The sequence below is a fragment of the Lathyrus oleraceus genome, chromosome 4 (genome assembly GCF_024323335.1).
Source record: "Lathyrus oleraceus cultivar Zhongwan6 chromosome 4, CAAS_Psat_ZW6_1.0, whole genome shotgun sequence".
Lineage (NCBI taxonomy): Eukaryota > Viridiplantae > Streptophyta > Magnoliopsida > Fabales > Fabaceae > Lathyrus > Lathyrus oleraceus.
Window position 1 is genome coordinate 167,035,832 of NC_066582.1, and position 19,412 is coordinate 167,055,243.

The window sequence follows — 19,412 nt, forward strand, 5'->3', positions numbered from 1 at the left end:
ATGTTAATGTTGTGGTTGATGCTGGATCAGAGTTGTTTGCTTATTAGAGAATACTGGAATGACTGATGATACTTAATGATGATGATGATGTTGACGGGGTGGTGGATTTCTTCTTGCTTGAGGCCTCCTCTGCCTTCCACTGGAAATTGCATTGGTTTCGTTGTCCTTCCTCTTGCTGAAACTGTTGCCATACTTCTTACTGGTTGATGCCTCATCTTTTGACAAACGTCCTTCACGGACCCCCTCTTCAAGTCCCATCCCCATGTTTACCATTTCGGTAAAATCACTGGGGGCACTGGCAATCATACGTTCATAATAAAATGAACTCAGGGTTTTCAGGAAGATTTTTGTCATCTCTTTCTTCTCCAAAGGAGGAGAGATCTGGGTAGCCAACTCCCTCCATCTCTGCGCGTACTCTTTGAAAGTCTCCTTGTCTTTCTGAGACATAGACCTCAACTGGTCTCTGTCTGGCGCCATATCCATGTTGTACTTATACTGTTTCACGAAAGCCTCTCATAGATCATTGAAAGTGCGGATGCTTGCACTATCTAACCCCATATACCAACGGAGTGCAGCACCTGTCAGGCTATCCTAGAAGTAGTGAATCAACAATTGGTCATTATTTGTTTGAGTCGACATCTTGCGGGCATACATCACAAGATGACTGAGTGGACAAGAGTTTCCCTTGTATTTTTCAAAGTCAGGCACTTTGAATTTCACTAGGATTTTTACATTGGGTACTAAGCACAGTTCAGCGGCACTCTTCCCAAACAGATCTTTGCCTCTCAGCGTCTTCAATTTCTTGCGCAACTCAAGAAATTGGTCTTTCATTTTGTCCATCTTCTCATAGAAATCCAGACCCTCAGAAGGCTCGGAGTGATAGATGGTATCCTCTACGCGAGGCAAAGTGTGCACAACTGGAGGTGGCACGGACATGACCGGGCTAGATGCCGGCATGGAAGCGAAGGTAGGCGCAAAGCCTTCAGGCATAAAATTGGGCGGCATTCCCCACGGGAATCCGGCAGGCAAATTCAGCATGAAGTGGGCGGTGGCAGCAGGCACGATACATGTAACTACTTCAGAAATAACTGTCCTCGCGGGAGGAGTTGCAGGCGTTGGAGAAGCTTGGCTTTGAGCAGCAAGGACTGACTCCATCATGGCAGTCAGTTGGGCAATCTCCTCTTTCAAATCTCTGTTCTCTTGCTCTAAGTGATCCATAATTCTTGGATGATTAGCTATGGTGTTGTACCAGTGAGTCAGCTTGGCTAAAACACAGAAGAACACCAATCAGACACCTAGCAAAAACCTGCTTATGCAAATGATGCATGAAATGCAATGCGTGATTATTTTTTATTTCCAAGGAACTTACTATATCATTTGCAAATATATATATTGAAATGGCAAATTGCAATAATTTGATATGACCAAAAATCTCTTTTTATTTATATAAGTAGGAAGGATTACACTGAGTACAATTTCAGAAACCAAAATAAAAGGATACAAGAGAAAAGGAGACTAGTCATCCTAAGGATCCCTAACAACAATGTCAGAAGATCTGGCTGAAGGTGCGTACTTCCTTCGAATGCGACAAATCTCGGTCTCAAAAGAAGCCTTCATCTGAGTCTTCTCGAGGACAAGCTGGTCAATAATCTTCTTCCAAGCAACGGAAGGCTGAGGCATGCTAGAAGATGAAACCTCTGGCTCTCTCTATCTCTTCGTCACTCGGTCTTCAAGTAGCTCTATCAGTGCATCTTTGTCCTTAGACTCCAACTGCAACTCTTCATGCTTTTTGCTCAAAGCATGGAAACACTCTTCCCACATATCTTTCTCTTGCTTCATCTTGGCGAGCGCGTCTTCCAACTCCTCTACATCTTGGTTAGGGAGAGTTAATGGCTCAACCATAACCATAGACATAGGTCTTTCACAAGGATAAGGCATCTTCAACTCCATAGCTCTCTTCTTCACCCAAAGAGTGTAAGCTTCCAAGGCTACACAATTGCACAGACCAAGCTCAGATCTTCCTTTCCTATGCACAGTATGCCAAGCATGCACAATCTTCTGCTTCAAATGTTGGGAATCTTTACCCTCTTGATAGAAAATACCTTCTAACAACATGTTAGTAGGTTTGTCTCTCAAGGGGAACCCAAGTTGACGATGAGCCAAAGCAGGGTTGTAGCTAATTCCTCCTTGGGTACCAACGAGAGGCACATTAGAGAATTCACCACAAATATCAATAATCTCCAAACTGCTTAAAGACGGATCATACCAAACTATATCATCATTAGTGAGAGACATAAGTCTCTGAGACCACCTTAGACATTGTTTGTTCTCCACAAAAGCAGGTGTTTGAGGCAAGTGCGAAATAAACCACTTGTATAGAAGAGGAATGCAACAGACAATCGTTCCACCATCTTTAGAATTCCTTAGACGCAAAGAGAAATACATATCACCCAACAAAGTAGGCACATGATTCCCAATCAAGAAAAGTCTAATGGAGTTAACATCAACAAAACCGTCAATGTTAGGGAACAAAGTTAATCCATAGATGAGCAACACAAAGATAGCTTCAAAAGCGTCCATACTACCAGCTTGAGCAAAAGTAGTAGCTTCCTTGATGAGGAAATCAGATGACAATCCAAATAACCCTCCTTTCTTCACCCAATGAGCCTCTATCTCAGACTTCTTCAAGTGAAGAGCTTCAGCAATAATACTAGACCGGGGAATCTCCTCCAATCCACTAAAAGGCACTCTACTAGAAACAGGTATCCCCAAGAGATGAGAATACTCCTCCAAGGTAGGCACAAGCTGAAAATCTGGGAAAGTGAAACAATGGTAGAGAGGATCATAGAACTGCACCAATACACTCAACTGTCATTCAACTACATCAGCAGACAAGATGGATAGAAGCTTCCCATGACGTTGTTTGAAGTCCAAGGGATCTAATATAAAAGATGCTAGATTCCTTAACTCTTTCAAGTCGGGACATCTGAAACTGTATTTCTTAGTGTTCCTTCGTCCACAATCCATGGTCTGAAAATATTTGCAAATGATACCTTAGTTCCTTGAAATTTTCGTGTGATGAATGGTATGATGCGCATGAATGCATGAATGCAACAATCACAAATAAGGGATCACACAAAAGGCAAACAAAGGTCAAGGGATGAATCAAGTCATTGTCAAGATCAATCATCCATTTTGGTGGATTATGGTTTACACCTTATCAACACCCAAGTTCCATCGATATTGACAAGACTTGATTGGATCAACCGAGAATCAAGGGTTTGTTGTAAGTCACGAGCATGGAGTATGGGTAAGAACCATCCCAAAGGAGTGAACTAAGGATAAAAAACCTGTAGATCATGTTCTAAAGAGTTCCCAGAGTCTTAATTCCATCTATCAGATATTACAAGTTAAGATGACTGACTTATCGACCCATAATATTCTCAAGAGAAACTCGTCTGAGTGTAGTATCGCGTAACAACTATTATCAAGTCTACACTTGAACAGTTTCTGCACTACATCCTAAATAGGCCAAGATGGGTTAGGTGTTCTAAGGTCCTCAGCTTCTCAGACCCAATTAGAAATAGTAATGCCTAACCATAAATACTTGTGTGACATTTCCAAATCCAAAGGAGTCTCCACTGAGTAGATGGATCTCAAGCCAACTTGTTAAGGACTACTCCACACAAGTCGAACATGACTATACCATCCTCATATCTTAATTGCACTCAAGTTTGGGTTAGAACTTATCTCACCACTCAGAAATCACCAAGCACAACAAGCATATTATATCACACATACATATATACAAACATCACATATATACAAATACATACACATAAAAAGTAGGCTAAACCCACTGGACACTACTCCCCAGCAGAGTCGCCACTTAATTTATGTAGCGGGAAATTCATGATCATCAAGCTATTGACAAGCTAGAGGTCAATTAACAAGAGTCTCCACCACGCTTTTATTGTTTCCAAGGGAAAAGGGAAAAGTACGAACAAAACCCAAATAGTAAGAAGTTTTCAATTAAAAACTAATAAAAATCAGAGATCACAAGTAAGGGGGTTGGTTACACAGAGGGAAGGTGTTAGCACCCAAAGTGTCCTAGGTACTCCAAGGGAGCCCTTTTTATGTGCATATGTATTTTGTACAAAGTGATGTTTACAAACAAATAGAATGGGGGGATGAGAAAAGAATTCATTAATTATATTTTTGTGTTTGACAAGACCTTCAAACTTGTGCCTACGTACCAACATAAAAATAAGGGACCAAAACCTCGTAGTTCGTGCTACAAAATTCAAAATGAGTGCATTGCTTTTTAACAAAATTTTAAGTTTGAAAGGCACAAAGGCCCAAAATGATTTGAATGGGTTAGTTCTTTTTGTCTTTTTGAAAGTTTAAGTCAAGTATAGTTAAGTTTATTTACAAGTTTGATTTAAGAAAAATAAGTTTGAAAGTGCAATGACATAAGGCCAAAGTTTCTATCTTTTTTGAAAGTGGTCAAAGTTTAGAACAAAAATAGTTCACACAAAGAAGATTTTGAAAATAGAGAGAGATTTTGAAATTAAATAAATGGGGAGAACATGAAGAGACTACCCTATGCACAAAATTTAAAAGTTTAAAGTTGAAAAGATCTGACCAAATGGGTAGCAATCCAATAGACAAGTATGTCAATAGAAACCCAAAATTCCCTTGGACTTTTAGATTCAAGCAACACACAAATGCACAATCATATTATCTTGAAGAGCAAAGGCATCAAATAAAGATGGCCTCATCCAAGCTTATCCATTCCATGACCTTCTTCAGAAATAGCCCATGTAACAGATGAATTCCACAAGTCACAGGTTCAAAATAACAGCTTCACAATGATCATGTTGCAGATGAACTAAGAGAGATCTTGAATGATGTATCAGCTGAATTTCAAATTTGCAAGCACTTGGTTCTTCACAAGTTGGCATTGGCCAAGTCCTTTAGCTTAGGGAGGTTGCCTAGATTCTAAGTCCATTTGTCCAAGATCAAGCCAACAGTCCACTCAAAAGTTTTTTAGGGTTTTTATGATTATTATGTGCATTAATGGTCAAAGACCACACAAACAAACAAAGTATATACAAACAAAATATATCACACAATATGGTCCAAGTGGACAAAGTAGAAATTGCATTAACATAAACAATTAGAATGATATGTATAATGACAGATGAAATAAAGTGCTAAAAGTAAATTGCATTAACATAAAAACTTGAAATTAAAAGTTAATAGTTAGTAAGTTAGAGGTTAGTTTTGCTTCGCTTTTGCTTTTCGTTTCAAGACATTCTTTGGAGAACACTCAACCCACTTATCACAAGCATGGATCCTTGAACCAAAACATCTTCCAAAGGAAGGAAAGAAGGCCAAGTTTCCACACAATACCATGAAAGAGGGGAGACTTACAATCTCATTAACTAGAATGCTTATGCCTTTGTGTCAAAAATTTAGCGCTATGTTAAGCAATTGTAATTGGACTTATGTAGAAGTCAAAACTATTTGAGGTCGGGCAATGTACTTTTGGTGTTAATGCATGTTATAGACATAGTATTATGAACTATGCTAATGAAACATACCACACACAAAAAATATGCAAATGGGGTGACCTAATCTCATCCATACTCATGTCAATTTTTCAATCAACTAGCATTAGGACTTTGAGATGTCATAGGCCAAATGGAAATGAATGAATGAAGAAGGGGAATTAGATGAAGAGGGAAGGGGATGAATGAGATCACAAATTGGTCAAAGGAGGACTTTTACCAAATCAATATCATTCATTCATTTTGGGAGATGGAATGTACATTCCATCAATCCCCTAAATCCAATTATATTAATTTGACAAAGTCAAATCAACCTTGACCAAGGCCCAACAACAAACAATCAAACTCAAACAAGTCAATACACATGGTCAACATAATTAGAATGACATTTATTCAATTAAAAATAATAAAATAATGCATTAAATTCAAATATGTTTTGTCCAATTCCTAAAATCTCATAAAAACACCAAAGAAATGGCCATGAGATTTATCATAGGTCAAACAAGGTCAAAAGACCTTGGAGAAAAAAATTCATAATTTTTGGACACTTAAAAATATTTTTAAACAATTAAAAACAAATGCAAAATCAATTAATTCATGAAAAATATTAATAATGATCCAAAAAATAATTTTAATTCAGAATATGAAAGAGAAAAATATTTGGAAATTTTTGGTGAAAGTCCCATATTTTTTGGATCAATATTGAATTTAATATGAATTATTGAATAAAATGCAATTAAAACAAAAATCAGAAAATTCTAAAATACGTGGACCATCAGATCTCCCTCATTAATTGAGGTGGCAGATCTGATGATCCAAAACGCGCATTCTATGTGTTCCTGAGTCAACCGCGTGGTACCATTGGTAATTAAAACAAACGCTTCATATAAAAACGTGGGTTGAGGAACCTATGGTTCGGAAGTGAGACACCTCATTGCCGGAGCCAGAGCTCCGGTCATCTTCCCCAGTGAGTTCCACCGGACTGGTCCAGATGAACCATCACCAAAAAAGGAAACAGGGACATGATCTTAAGGAAAAAACATCACTGAGCTCGAATCTGACCTCCAATTCCCCCAATTCCAAATATATTAAGAGATATGTGGAATTGAAAAATGAGGTATATGATATGAGTTGCTTCAATTTGGCATCAAAGCAACTCAATCTTCTTGCCTACATTGGTAGGACTTCAGACAACCAAAGAATCAATGGAATTGAGCAATAAATTGAGAGAATCGAAGAGTTTAAAATTTCTGCAAATTACCTTCAATGGAGGTCTGAACTTGATGGATCTTGACCTTGCTTGCACTTGGACTCACTTCAATCACTTGCAGGAGAGGAATGGAAAGGTTTAGAAGCAATGGATTCCTGGAGAATTGATTTCCAAAATAGTGGAGATTCAAGCTCAAATTCAAATGAATTTATTAGGTTTATCCTATGAGAGTGAAGGGTTTTCAATGAGGGATCAAAGCTGGCGCAATGTGTGTATTAATTCTGAGCATAAGGGCCTCAATTTATAGATGAATCCATGTGCTATTTGCACACTCTCTCAACTTTCCAAAATTGGCACATGATGATGGAATGGTGCATGGGCGCGCATAGGCCCATGGAATGATAGCTGAAGGTCCAAAATGAATGATCAGATGTGTTGAAGTTAGCTTAGATTGCAAGGCACATGTGCATTGTTTCTTGAAGTTGGATCCATGCCAAATGATATCAGCTTGTTTAAGCCATGCGCAGCCTATGCATTTCTCATCCAAAATGAATGAATTTGATCTCTTTGGAAAGTTTAGATCAATAAGAACAAGTTTGATGATGAACACTTTTTCATTTGGAGCTTAGAACTTAGAGAATTTTGAGGTGGAAGTTTGGAAAAATTTGACATATCAAAATGTTTCTAAGTGTCAAGCCATATGTCTCAATATTCCACCTTGCTTAACTTTTTATGGGAACTTCAAATGAGAAAAGTGTCTTTATCAAAGTTATAGCTCTCTCAAAGACCTTAAAAATGGTCACCAATTCTATGTCATTTGGATTTGAAATGATAGAGTTATGCATTTTTGAAGTTTGGAAAAATCACTTGATCAATGGTATAGGTCAAACGTGACCTATAATGTAGCCTTATATCACATGCTAAAAAATGTTGAGTTAGCTCCCACTCGAAACATAAAAGTTTAAGTAGACACATTGAATTTGATTTTGCAACTTGTAAATCTTTCATCTTATAAAAATTGAGTAAGTTATGGCCTTGGGAAGTTGACTTTCAAATTAGGGTTTAGACAAAATGAGCTATAATGTTTCAATATAGAAAATGGTTTTTCAAGCAAAACTAGCTCTAGGTCTCAACATGAAATTTGTTTGGAATGTAATTTAGAGTAAGTTTTTTCTTGGAATCATTTTCATATGGTGAAAATTGTAGGAGATAGGATCTTGGGAGACCCAGTTTTGATCAGATGAATTCATCTGGCCAACCACCATCAACCAACTTGCTAATTTCCAATTCTCTTGACTTTCTTGGCTCATGGTAGATCATATATGCATAAGATGATGAAATTTGAAGTATCCCTTGAGAAATTTTATCATTTGGTAAGATAGCTTGTTGGGGAAGTTACTCAAGATACCCAGTCAAACTAGGGTTTCCAAGGCAAATCACCCTTAAACTCTTGAAGCAAACTTGATCAATATAACATGTAGAGATCATTGGGACTCATATATGATGCTTACAACCATTCTTGAATCAATTCTTGGTTGTGCTCTTTTGTTCATGAGGGTCTCAAACCCTAGATGTGATCAATGAATCAATGAGATCATGCCGTACCTACAAAAGAAAGTTAGATAGATGCAAAGACATATTTTTGGTATTTTAGTTAGTATAAATGATAATATATAAGTATGATATAATCACAAAGTGCTTGGTGATCTCTCCCAAAACAAACCCAATGAAGGAGGGGTTAGGAGGATGCCAAGATATGATCCCAATGCTTATGCTTATTATGAAATGCATGAGAGATCTTAGGGTCAAAATTGGGGTCTTACAACTGGGATCGATGATATGTTAATTTTTTGTAAAAAAAAATTATTTATCCTCACATTTTGAGGTTGCCTTCCTTTTTTGTTTTAAATTAATAAAGTAAAATAATATAAAAAATAAAATCAATTTAAAACAAATATTTTTTTAGAATCAAATAAAACTAAAACTACTAATTAATAAAATAAAATAAAATAAAACTATAAATCAAAACCAAAACTAAATTCATAAAGAAAAATTCATAAATTAAAATTAAATAAACTAAAATTAAAACCATAAGTTAATAAAATAAAATCAAAACTAAAATTAAATTAAAACCAAAACTATAAATTAAAATCAAAACTATAAAATAAAACTAAACCAAATATTTTTTTAACCAAATAAAACTAAGACTATAAACTAAAAAAAACAAATAAAACTATAAATCAAAAAGAAAATTAATTCATAAATACAATTTAAATTAAAACTATAAAATAATAAAATAATATCAAAACTAAATTAAAATCAAAATTATAAAATAAAACCAAAATTATAAATTAATAAAATAAAACTACAACTCTATTAATAAAATAAAGCCAAATAAAACTAAAACTATAAATTAATAATGAAAGAAAATAAAAACAAAAACAAAAACAAACCCTCACTCACACTTCATTCTCTCCAGTGTCGTCAGAAACTCCTAAAACTAAAAACAAGAAAGTTCACCTTTACTTCCATTACTCTTCAATCTCAAACAAACCCTAGCCAGTTCTCAATCTCTATTACTCTTCAATCTCCATCAATCTCCCAATCGCTTTTGGCTTTGACGGTCATCATCGTTTCGCCTCTCAGTTCGTTTCCAAAACATTAGGTATTATAACAAATTCCTCTCTCCCTCCTCTATAAAACCCATACTTTTATTTCTCAGATTCTATCAGTGTTTATTTCTCCGAACACATAACCTCTAATTAATTTTTATGTTCTCTTTCGAACACATAACCTCTGTGAAATTCTGTTCCTCATGGGACAGATGTCGAATGCGATGTCCTAGACAAATGATTCGACAAGATAAATCAGAAGCACCATAATTAATATAGATTCAAGTGTACAAGATGATGGAGTAGAAAAGCAATAAAGACCACAATACTTGGTAACCCATTTTATTGTCACAACACCTACGTCTGGAGGATTGACTTCCAACCCAAGAAAGGAAATTTACTATTAGTAGTTTAGTACAATTAGTCTTATATGAACCAAAAAACCCTATGTTGTTCAATTCCTCTTTCTAACACTACTCAATGACTTTCTATTTAGGACTTCCCCTAAATATGAGATCCCCTCTCACTTTCTCTCAATCATTAAAAACCTAGTGATCAACTTCAATTCACAATATTGAATATTGATTTACAACTCAACTAGACAAACCTACAACTATGTCAAGTTACTGAAATATAGTGTGGTGTACATACAACAATAATAAGGACTCAAATAAACCATAGCACTCTAATATCTTCAATGTATTGCTTGGTTTCTAGTGTAGGTTTTGAGCTTATTATATATATATATATATATATATATATATATATATATATATATATATATATATATATATATATATATATATATATATATATATATATATATATATATATATATATATCAAAAGTATTATGGGCTTTTCTCTTTTGATCTTTGATTTTATTTCATCCATAATCTTTGCATAATCTGTTGGATAAGATTTGTTCCATAAATATGTCAAACAGAAAGATATGACTTAGTTTATTTCAAATTCAAATTTAAATCTGATTTGATCTTCACAATTTTCCAACAAATCATATAATCATATTTCTAAATAAAAGCAATAAAATATAACTAAATCTTCAACAGATAATTCCTCCCAAAATGCAACAATTTGGCTTGTTAAGCAAGGCTCAAATATCGTATCCACATGATGTGACATCGCGTCCAACATGTGTCCCTTCTGCACCAGAAAAACATCTTGAAGTAGCTGAGTAAAGTTAAACACTTCGCCATGTTGTTGTTTTGTAAAATGCAGTCAATCCAAAAGGGACAACAATTTCCCCTTCTGGAAAATTATGGCAAAACAACTCTTCAAGATAGATAGAACTCATTCAATCAAAATAAGTGACATGCAGTAGAAGATTATCATAGCATATAATTTAATTATTAGCAGCATTCATCAGAGTTGTAGTACAACGACATAAAATCAGTAGGATTCATCACAGATACCCCACAACAACAATGCTCCAAAATCAACCAGACAGACATGCAATCATTCACAACTTAATCATGCATGACACTCAGTCATCTCATAGTTAGTAGCATATAATCCTACCAATTAACAGTTATTATCATGCAATCACTTGATGCTTGTCGTGACTATATATAAAATATAGTCTATCGGGTACTTGACTACAAGTGCACAGTCCAGTCGCTTTAGTTTTAAAAGATATCGATCCCACAGGGACCTATGGTCAAACTAGTGTTACTAACGTCACTATGTTTAGCTAAGGGAATGATTAGTAGAAGTTCGGGTGCAGAATATTAAATCTAGGGGAAAATTTAGTTTTAAGAAATAATTGATGGAAGGAATCAGTATGCAACGCATTAATTGTCAGAGATTCGATAAGTCACCGGTGAATAGTTTAAATGCCAAATATCTCTCAGTAGAAAATATTTATTTAAAAAACTTTATCTCACACTCTCGTGATTGTTGATTCGGCCTATAGCTTTAAGTAAGAATGTACGCTCTCGCTGTCCCATTTGAAGTTAAAACTACTTTTTGAAAATAAATAAGTTCTAATTGCTTTTAAAGTGCTCTCGCTGTTTTTAAACTCAATGCCTAATTTTTACTATCCAACTCGAGCCTCACGCTCTCGCGATTGTTGGTTCTCACCTTAGTTAATTTCCCACTCTCGTGACAAAATCGTATTAAATAGCTTCTCACGCTTTTGTGATAAAGTTAATTAAATTTAGATTAAAAACTTCAGCCTAAAAGATTGTTTGAGAAAAAGAGTTTTCACCGATTATTATTAAATCCCATCTAATTAAATTGCTACATACCGATAACGGTAATTTAGCCGGACATGTTAAATAAGACAAACACAGAGCATAAACAGATCAACATTGCGGCAAACATAATTATAATAATAACTGGGCAATAATACTAATAATTCAATAAAAACTTGGCAATCGAAGTAACAGAGTATAGCAAATCTCAGAGTACTTGAACAGTCCTCCACAAGTCGGTAGGCTTCTATTTCTTCAATACAAATTTCTTACTAAAATTAAATAAAGTGTAGTAGTTCCCCAGTGTAGGAAACTACTACTATGACTAACTGGAAAACGGAAAGGAAAAGGGAAAAAGGAAATTCTAAAAAGAATGGCGAATGAATTAAGGCAACGGAAACAAATTTGCTGAAAAGAAAATAACTAAAAAGCTAGAAAGCTGTAAAAATTAATTGCAGAGCGTAAGTGTAAAAATGTAGCCGTCTCCAATTTTTCCCCCTTTGGTCCTTTATATAGTGCTCCTTTAAGTCTTGGCGGTTGATAAATTCAAGGAGGACTTGGTTTGAATGAAAAATCTGGGGGAGTCAAGTTGTTGGAGGGAATTTAGGCACGTTTGGGTGCCTGTGATTGACTATTTCAAAGCGCAAATTCTGGCCGCGTGACGCTCGTCATGGGCCTGTGACGGTCGTCACAGGCTGGGTCGTGACGGTCGTCATGAATCTGTGACGGTCGTCACATCAGCAAATTCTGCATTCTGGTTTTCTGCTTTTTCCTGTGCTTTCTCATCTGTTTCTTCTTCTTTTTCTTCCTTTTCTTCATTTTGCTCATTAATGCATGGAGATTTAAATACCTACAAAAACAACTCGAATACTTGCGGAATAATCGGGATATTGATAAAAATGGTATGATCTTTGAGTGTAAATCAAGGCAAATATCTGATGTGTTTTCGCGTTATCATCACTCACATACTTAGTCATGCATAACACAAATAATTAGTAGTTAATATCAGGATATGCAAAATACTACTAACACAAAAGCTCACTCCAAAAGTGCTAGATGTCTTGTCCGATGCTTCAACATGTGAGAACATCATTAGTACATACCCAGATGGTCAGTACTAAACAAATACCTGTTACCTCAGCAACACCATACTACTCCCTATTTTTTTCCATAACTTTGCTGAAATTATGGTAAGCAGATCCCGGATGTCGTACACTGTGTCACGACACCAGGGTCAACATATTATCATACCATAAATAATATTAGGATTTAAGTAACCGTATGACAGGAAATAACACAATCAGTTGCTAACCTAGTTCGGTGCAACGTCACATACATCTGGGGGCTGCCAAGCCAGGAAGGAAGTCCACTATCACAAAATTAGTTTGAAGTCCTGAACAACCTCAAGTTTTACAGACTTCTCACCTAATCTCTACTTGTGGATGTTTATATCTAAGACTCTCCTATATATGAGACCCCTCTCACTTCCCTTCAACCATACAATAACTTATAACAAAAAAACATAATCCACTCTTGCTTAAAAGCTTCTGACGGATTATTAGTTACAACTCAATAAACCAGGTCCAATTCAAGTATCAAGGAGATACTCGAATGGCTCACACAATACATAGACACAAAACCATAATTTAGATAATATTCTGCACTGCTTAGATACCTTATTAGGTTTAGAAACAATCTATAAATAGAAGTGGAAAGACATGTGCTTCGGGCTTGATTTACAGCAAATCTAAGATCTTTGCTCAATCTTCTACAGATTTGATCTCAATCAAATCATATGTTTCCTAAAATGTTTTGACATCGTTACTTCGTAAATAAGTCAAGACAAAATAGTCTTTTGATTTTTAGAAAATACTCTACATAATTCGTGAACTAAATCTTCAGATATATCATTAAAGAAAACAAATCTCACAAGATACTAAAAATAGGTCACACTCCAATGTTGAACCAACATGTCAGGATATCTTGTTCAACATCTGCCAATAAAACTTGTTTTTCCAAAATGCAACCAATCACTACATATCAGACCTAACAATCTCCCCCTTTGGCAAATTTTGGCTAAAACAATATTTGCATTGACCAACAGGAACGAGGGAAGGATCATAATAACAAACCATCATGCAAACAACCGAAATCCCCCCCCCCCTCAAGAACACTAGAGGCAGGCGCATCAAAAAAAGTTGCCTCATATTATCTCACACGAAGATCCTACCTAAGAGAAAAAATAAATTCTCTTTAGTCATGATGTCAGGACATTGTTCCTGACATTATTAACATCAGCAACCCTTTCGTAACAACAAAAGAAAAAAAAACACTCCCCCTGAGTAGCAGATCCAGGAGCAGAGCTCCCCTTACTTCCCCTCCGTACATGCCCCCCCTTAGAGGATAAGAGGGTTAACGACTACACGAAACTAATCAGACCAATAATTAGAGCAAACAACAAACATCATCATCACATATATCTACTCCCCCTTTTTAGCCACAAAGTTGACAATACTAACCAAAATAACAGAGTTAGCATAACAGTCAAAAGAGAGTTTACAATCCAAACACAACCAAGAGCACTTTAAAGTGCAAAAATATTTAGGGCACAACCCACAAAAAAGAGAAGAGTAACCAACACAAAAAAGAACCAGAGTGCTTCAGTCCTTATCACTGTTAGTAGCATTTTCATTATCACTTGCATTAGAGCCTTCTTCATTTTCTTCTTCTTCATCTATTCCATCACCTTTCAAACTTCCTTCTTCTTTACACAATACCTTTATCAACATTTCAATCTTGCTTTTCCTCTCAGTACAACTTTTGATAGTTTCATCCAAAGTCTTGCAGGTATCTTTTTGCTCAACAAGGATGCATGTTCTATTAGTAGGTCTGGAAGGTGTATGTCCAGATGTCATGACAATATTTGGAACATGTTTCCCTGTGAATAACCTATAATGTAATGAGAGAGGAGGGTCCCTTTTGCAGGTACTATCATAACTGATTAAGATACTTGGGTGTTGACTCAGAATAACACCACAGATCAATGAGGGAAAAGCTATTGGCATCTTCACAACATAAGAGGCAACATACTTCATAGTTTGATCAAAGACATATGATCCAAATTCAAAACTTGACTTGGTCCCAATAGTATAAATAAACTTACCTAGTCCTGTAGCAATGTTGGAAGTGTGATTTGTTGGTACCCAATTAGCAACTCCAATTCTGTGGAGTACAACATACTTCACACTTAAGGCACTTGCGGATAGTTTCCCTTTCCTTGGCCATTCCTTCACTTATTTAGCAATGATCTCCCTACAGACGACATTGTCAAAGACTTCTATTTCAACTTGTTCTTCTTCATTTCTGCCTAAGAACCTATTGATTATTTCAGGATAAAAATCCACATATCTTCCTTTGACATACACTTTTCTAAACTACTTGATCCTCTTGTTGTCACATTCCTTAGAGATGTTCACAATAAGTTCTTTAACAAGCATTTCATAGCACTTGCCAAAACTAGTTATAGTTTTCATTAATCCAGCCTCTTGAATCAGACTCGTCACCTCTTTGCATTCAAAAGCATCTTTATCCATTTCCCTTTCCAGAGCTAATCTTCTTTGATACACAAATTTCCATTTTTCAACATTCTCCACAGACTGAAAGAAAATGTTGTCAATTGGAACTTCAGGGATATTTGTTGGAATCTTCTTCCCAGATGCTTGCTTTCTGGCAGTAGAAAGGATGTCATGAACATTGTGTTCGACATCATGGTCAGACTCACTATACTCAGAAGAAACTTCCTTCCTCTTCAAGGATTTCTTCTTAGACACATGCGTAACAAACTTGCTCCATCTTTTTTTAGGGCCACCACTAGCTCTTTTCCTGATAGATTTGGAGGGCGTGCTGGAGGATTCAATAGCTTGACATTTTCTGTTCTTCAATATTTTAGATATACATGGAGCCAATATTTGACCAATGGGAACATCATCAGAGTCTAGATCCTCAATATTTACCATGTCAGTGGGTTGATCCTTTTTCTCAATAGAGTTTTTATCTTTGTTATCTAGATCACCAGTCATTCCTTCAGACCTTTCTTTGTCTTTCAATTTTTCAGGAGACAGAGTAGAAACATTCACATCAGATTTATCCATGAGGGTCTCAGTAGTGTTATCAGGTTGGGCCAAGGATGTGGAGACATCCGGCACGACATCAATCTTGGGTTCAATACCCAACACTTGAGAGATCAACACATGGATATTCTTGTATACGTCGTCTCTGTCCTCAACGATCACGTTGGATTTACTCAAAGTAGTTACAGATCTAGGTTTATCACTGGTTTTAGAGGTTTCAACATCTTCCATAACATTTGTCAAAACAGGACGATCTTTAGAAATACCAACATTAGGTTCAACACTAATGGGATCAAGATACAGACTAGTCATAGACTGGGGTTTCTTTACTATAGTAGAGAGTTCAAGAGTTTTTACATTTCTAGCAGTCATGGAAGGAGGGGAAGATGTACTTACTTTAGAGGGCTTGCCTTTCCTCGAAGCAGAAGTTTTAGGATTTCTCATAGGAGTTTCATGGACATGAACTATCGAGAGGGGAACGACATCAGTAATGACATCGAAGAGATCTATCTCAACACCAATATTTTTAGGGTTTGATTGCTCTTTGGAGTACTTGCTCGGAGTGAGACAGAAGTTGGATACATTTTGGAGGTTTTAGGTATGGACTATAAAGAGAAGATAAAGAGATGAGAGTGATTAAGAGTATTGTTGAGAGAGAGAATAAAGGAGGTAGCATGAATGATGTTGGTAGAATGGCTAGGGTGCAGCGTTGGAAAAATAAGGAAAAATTGTAATGATAGTCCTTGTGCTTTATGCACCATTAAGTGGAGGGAAGACAAAATTTGATTTCCATATCTCCATTTCAGTAATTGCTATAATTATTCAAGCATGCAAATTCCCAATTCTCCCCTTAATTTTTCAAAATGATTTGCATATAAGGCTTTAGTAAAAATATTTGTCAGTTGTTTCTCAATGATTACATGCTCAAGAGTAAGAATTTTGTCTTCAATAAAATCCCTAATAAATTAATGACGGATATCAATATGCTTAGTTCTACTGTGTTGAATAGGGTTCTTGGAAATATTAATAGAACTTAGGTTGTAACAGTATAATGTCATGACATCATGTTGGACATTGTATTCTTCTAACATTTGTTTCATCCAAATTAATTGAGAGCAACTACTTTCTGCTGCAATATATTCAGCCTCAGCCGTAGATAAGGACACACTATTTTCCTTCTTGCTGAACCAAGATATAAGATTATTTCCTAAGAATAAATATCATCTAGAAGTGCTCTTTATATCATCAGCACTGCCTACCCAATCTGCATCACAGTATCCTATAAGCAAGGAGTTTGCATTATGAGAATGCAATATTCCATAGTCACTAGTTCCATTGATATACTTCAGGATCCTTTTCACTTGAGTAATATGACTCATTTTGGGTTCAGACTGATATCTAGCACATACTCCTACAACAAATGTAATGTCAGGTATGCTAGCTATAAGATACAGTAAACTACCAATCGTACTCCAATATAGATTTTGATCCACATTTACACCTTTTTCACCTTTATTCAATTTCAAGTGAGTTGGTGCAGGTGTCCTTTTATGACTAGCATTTTCCATGCCAAACTTCTTTACTATACTCTTGGCATACTTGCTTTGAGAGATGAAGATAGTGTCATCCATTTGTTTAACTTAGAGCCTAAGAAAGTACATCAATTCACCAATAAGACTCTTCTCAAATTCAGATTGCATATGCCTGACAAAATGTTGTACCATCTAGTTCGATATCCCTCCAAACATAATGTCATCAACATATATTTGAGATATGATGAGTTTACCATGCTCTTATTTAACAAACAATGTCTTGTATGTTCCTCCTTTCCTGTATCCATTGTTAACAAGGAACTTAGTGAGCCTTTCAGACCATGCCCTAGGTGTTTGCTTTAATCCATAGAGAGCTTTCCTTAGTTTGTAAACATGATTTGGAAAGTTGGGATCTATGAACCCCTTGGGTTGTTCAACATAGAATTCTTCATTCAAGTACCCGTTTAGGAAGAAACTTTTCACATCCATTTGAAATAATTTGAATTTAAGCAAACAAGCCACTCCTAACAGTAGTCTTATTGACTCAAGGCGAGCAACAGGGGCAAAAGTATCATCAAAATCAACCCCTTAAATTTAAGTGTATCCTTAAGCAACAAGTCTAGCCTTAATTATGGTTACAATTCCTTTTTCATCAAATTTGTTCTTGTAGATCCATTTTGTGCCAATAACATTCATTCCTTTAAGCCTAAGAACTAAGTCCCATACTTCATTTCTTATAAACTGACCTAATTCTTCTTGCATAGAATTGACCCAAAATTCATCAGTCAAGGCTCCCTTCATATTTTTAGGTTCAAACTTAGAGACAAAACAAGCATTTGAAATCACATCTCTAGATCTAGTGGTGACCCCTTCATTAAGGTTTCTAATAATGAGATCTGTTGGATGATCTTTCTGAATTCTAATGAAGGGACCTTTATTGACTTGATGGTTGTCTAGTTCAATGCCTCCAGGTTCACTATCTGACTCAATAACTTCATCACTTTTAGATGTGTCAATCTGCTGAAATGATGTGCCAACTTCTTCATCAACATCAGTCCCTTTTTTTGCGATATTATCATTTGCTACAATATTGATGGATTCCATAATGACTTTGGTTCTGGAATTAAAAACTCTACAAGCTCTGTTGTTTGTAGAGTACCCCAGAAATATTCCTTCATCACTCTTGGGATCCATCTTTCTTCTTTATTCACGGTCAGCCAGAATGTAGCATTTGCTTCAAAATACATGAAAGTATTTGACAGTGGGATTCCTTCCTTTCCATAACTCATAAAGTGTAGCTGAGGTACCAGTTCTTAGAGTGACTCTATTATGAATATAGCAATCAGTATTCATTGCTTCAGCCCAAAAATGGTTGGGTAGTTGCTTGGCATGAAGCATGACTTTAGCTGATTCTTGTAGAGTCATGTTCTTTTGCTCAACAACTTCGTTTTCCTGAGGGGGTGATGGAAGAGGAGAACTCATGACCAATACCTCCAGAGGAGCAAAATTCAACAAATTTTCTATTTTCAAATTCCTTCCCATGGTCACTTCGAATCCTGACAATTCCACTTTCCTTCTCTCTTTGAATCCTTTGACATAAATCTTTGAACACCTTAAAGACATATGATTTTTCCTTCAGAAAGTTCACCTAAGTGAATCTTGAAAAATTGTCAACAACTATATAGGCGTATATTTTCCCTCAAAGGCTCTCGACTTGCATATGCCTCATTAAGTCAATATAAAGAAGGTCCAGAACTTTTGAAGTAGTCTGATGTTGTAACTTTGGATGTGACATCTTGGTTTGCTTCCCAATTTGACACTCACCATACACATTACCTTCTTCAATCTTGAGCCTTGGAATATCTCTAATGGCTTCTTTTAACACAACGTTTTGCATGCCTTTTAGATGTAGATGTCCAAGTTTCTGGTGCCACAGGTTAACTTCGTCTTCTTTGGATATCAGGCATGTGGAAGTGCAGTTAGTTTCTTGAGATGGACATAAGTAACATTTGTCCTTAGACCTGACTCCCCTAATTAGAACTTCATTTTTCTCATCAGTGACTAAACACTCTGATTTTGTTAAGTTAACTTTAGGACCCTCATCACATAGTTGACTGATACTAATCAAATTAGCAATCAGACA

At 35.9% G+C, this 19,412-nt stretch overlaps 2 protein-coding genes across 2 annotated transcripts; both read right to left on the minus strand.

Annotated features, from left to right (window-relative positions):
• Positions 1–15,041: 15,041 nt before the first annotated feature.
• On the minus strand, positions 15,042–16,181 carry LOC127136534 (uncharacterized). Its single transcript, XM_051063081.1, has one exon. It carries the CDS (start codon positions 16,179–16,181, stop codon positions 15,042–15,044), a length of 1,140 nt encoding a protein of 379 aa, XP_050919038.1.
• Positions 16,182–16,957: 776 nt separating this feature from the next.
• Positions 16,958–17,368, minus strand: LOC127136536 (uncharacterized mitochondrial protein AtMg00810-like). Its single transcript, XM_051063082.1, has one exon. It carries the CDS (start codon positions 17,366–17,368, stop codon positions 16,958–16,960), a length of 411 nt encoding a protein of 136 aa, XP_050919039.1.
• Between the last annotated feature and the right edge of the window lie 2,044 nt (positions 17,369–19,412).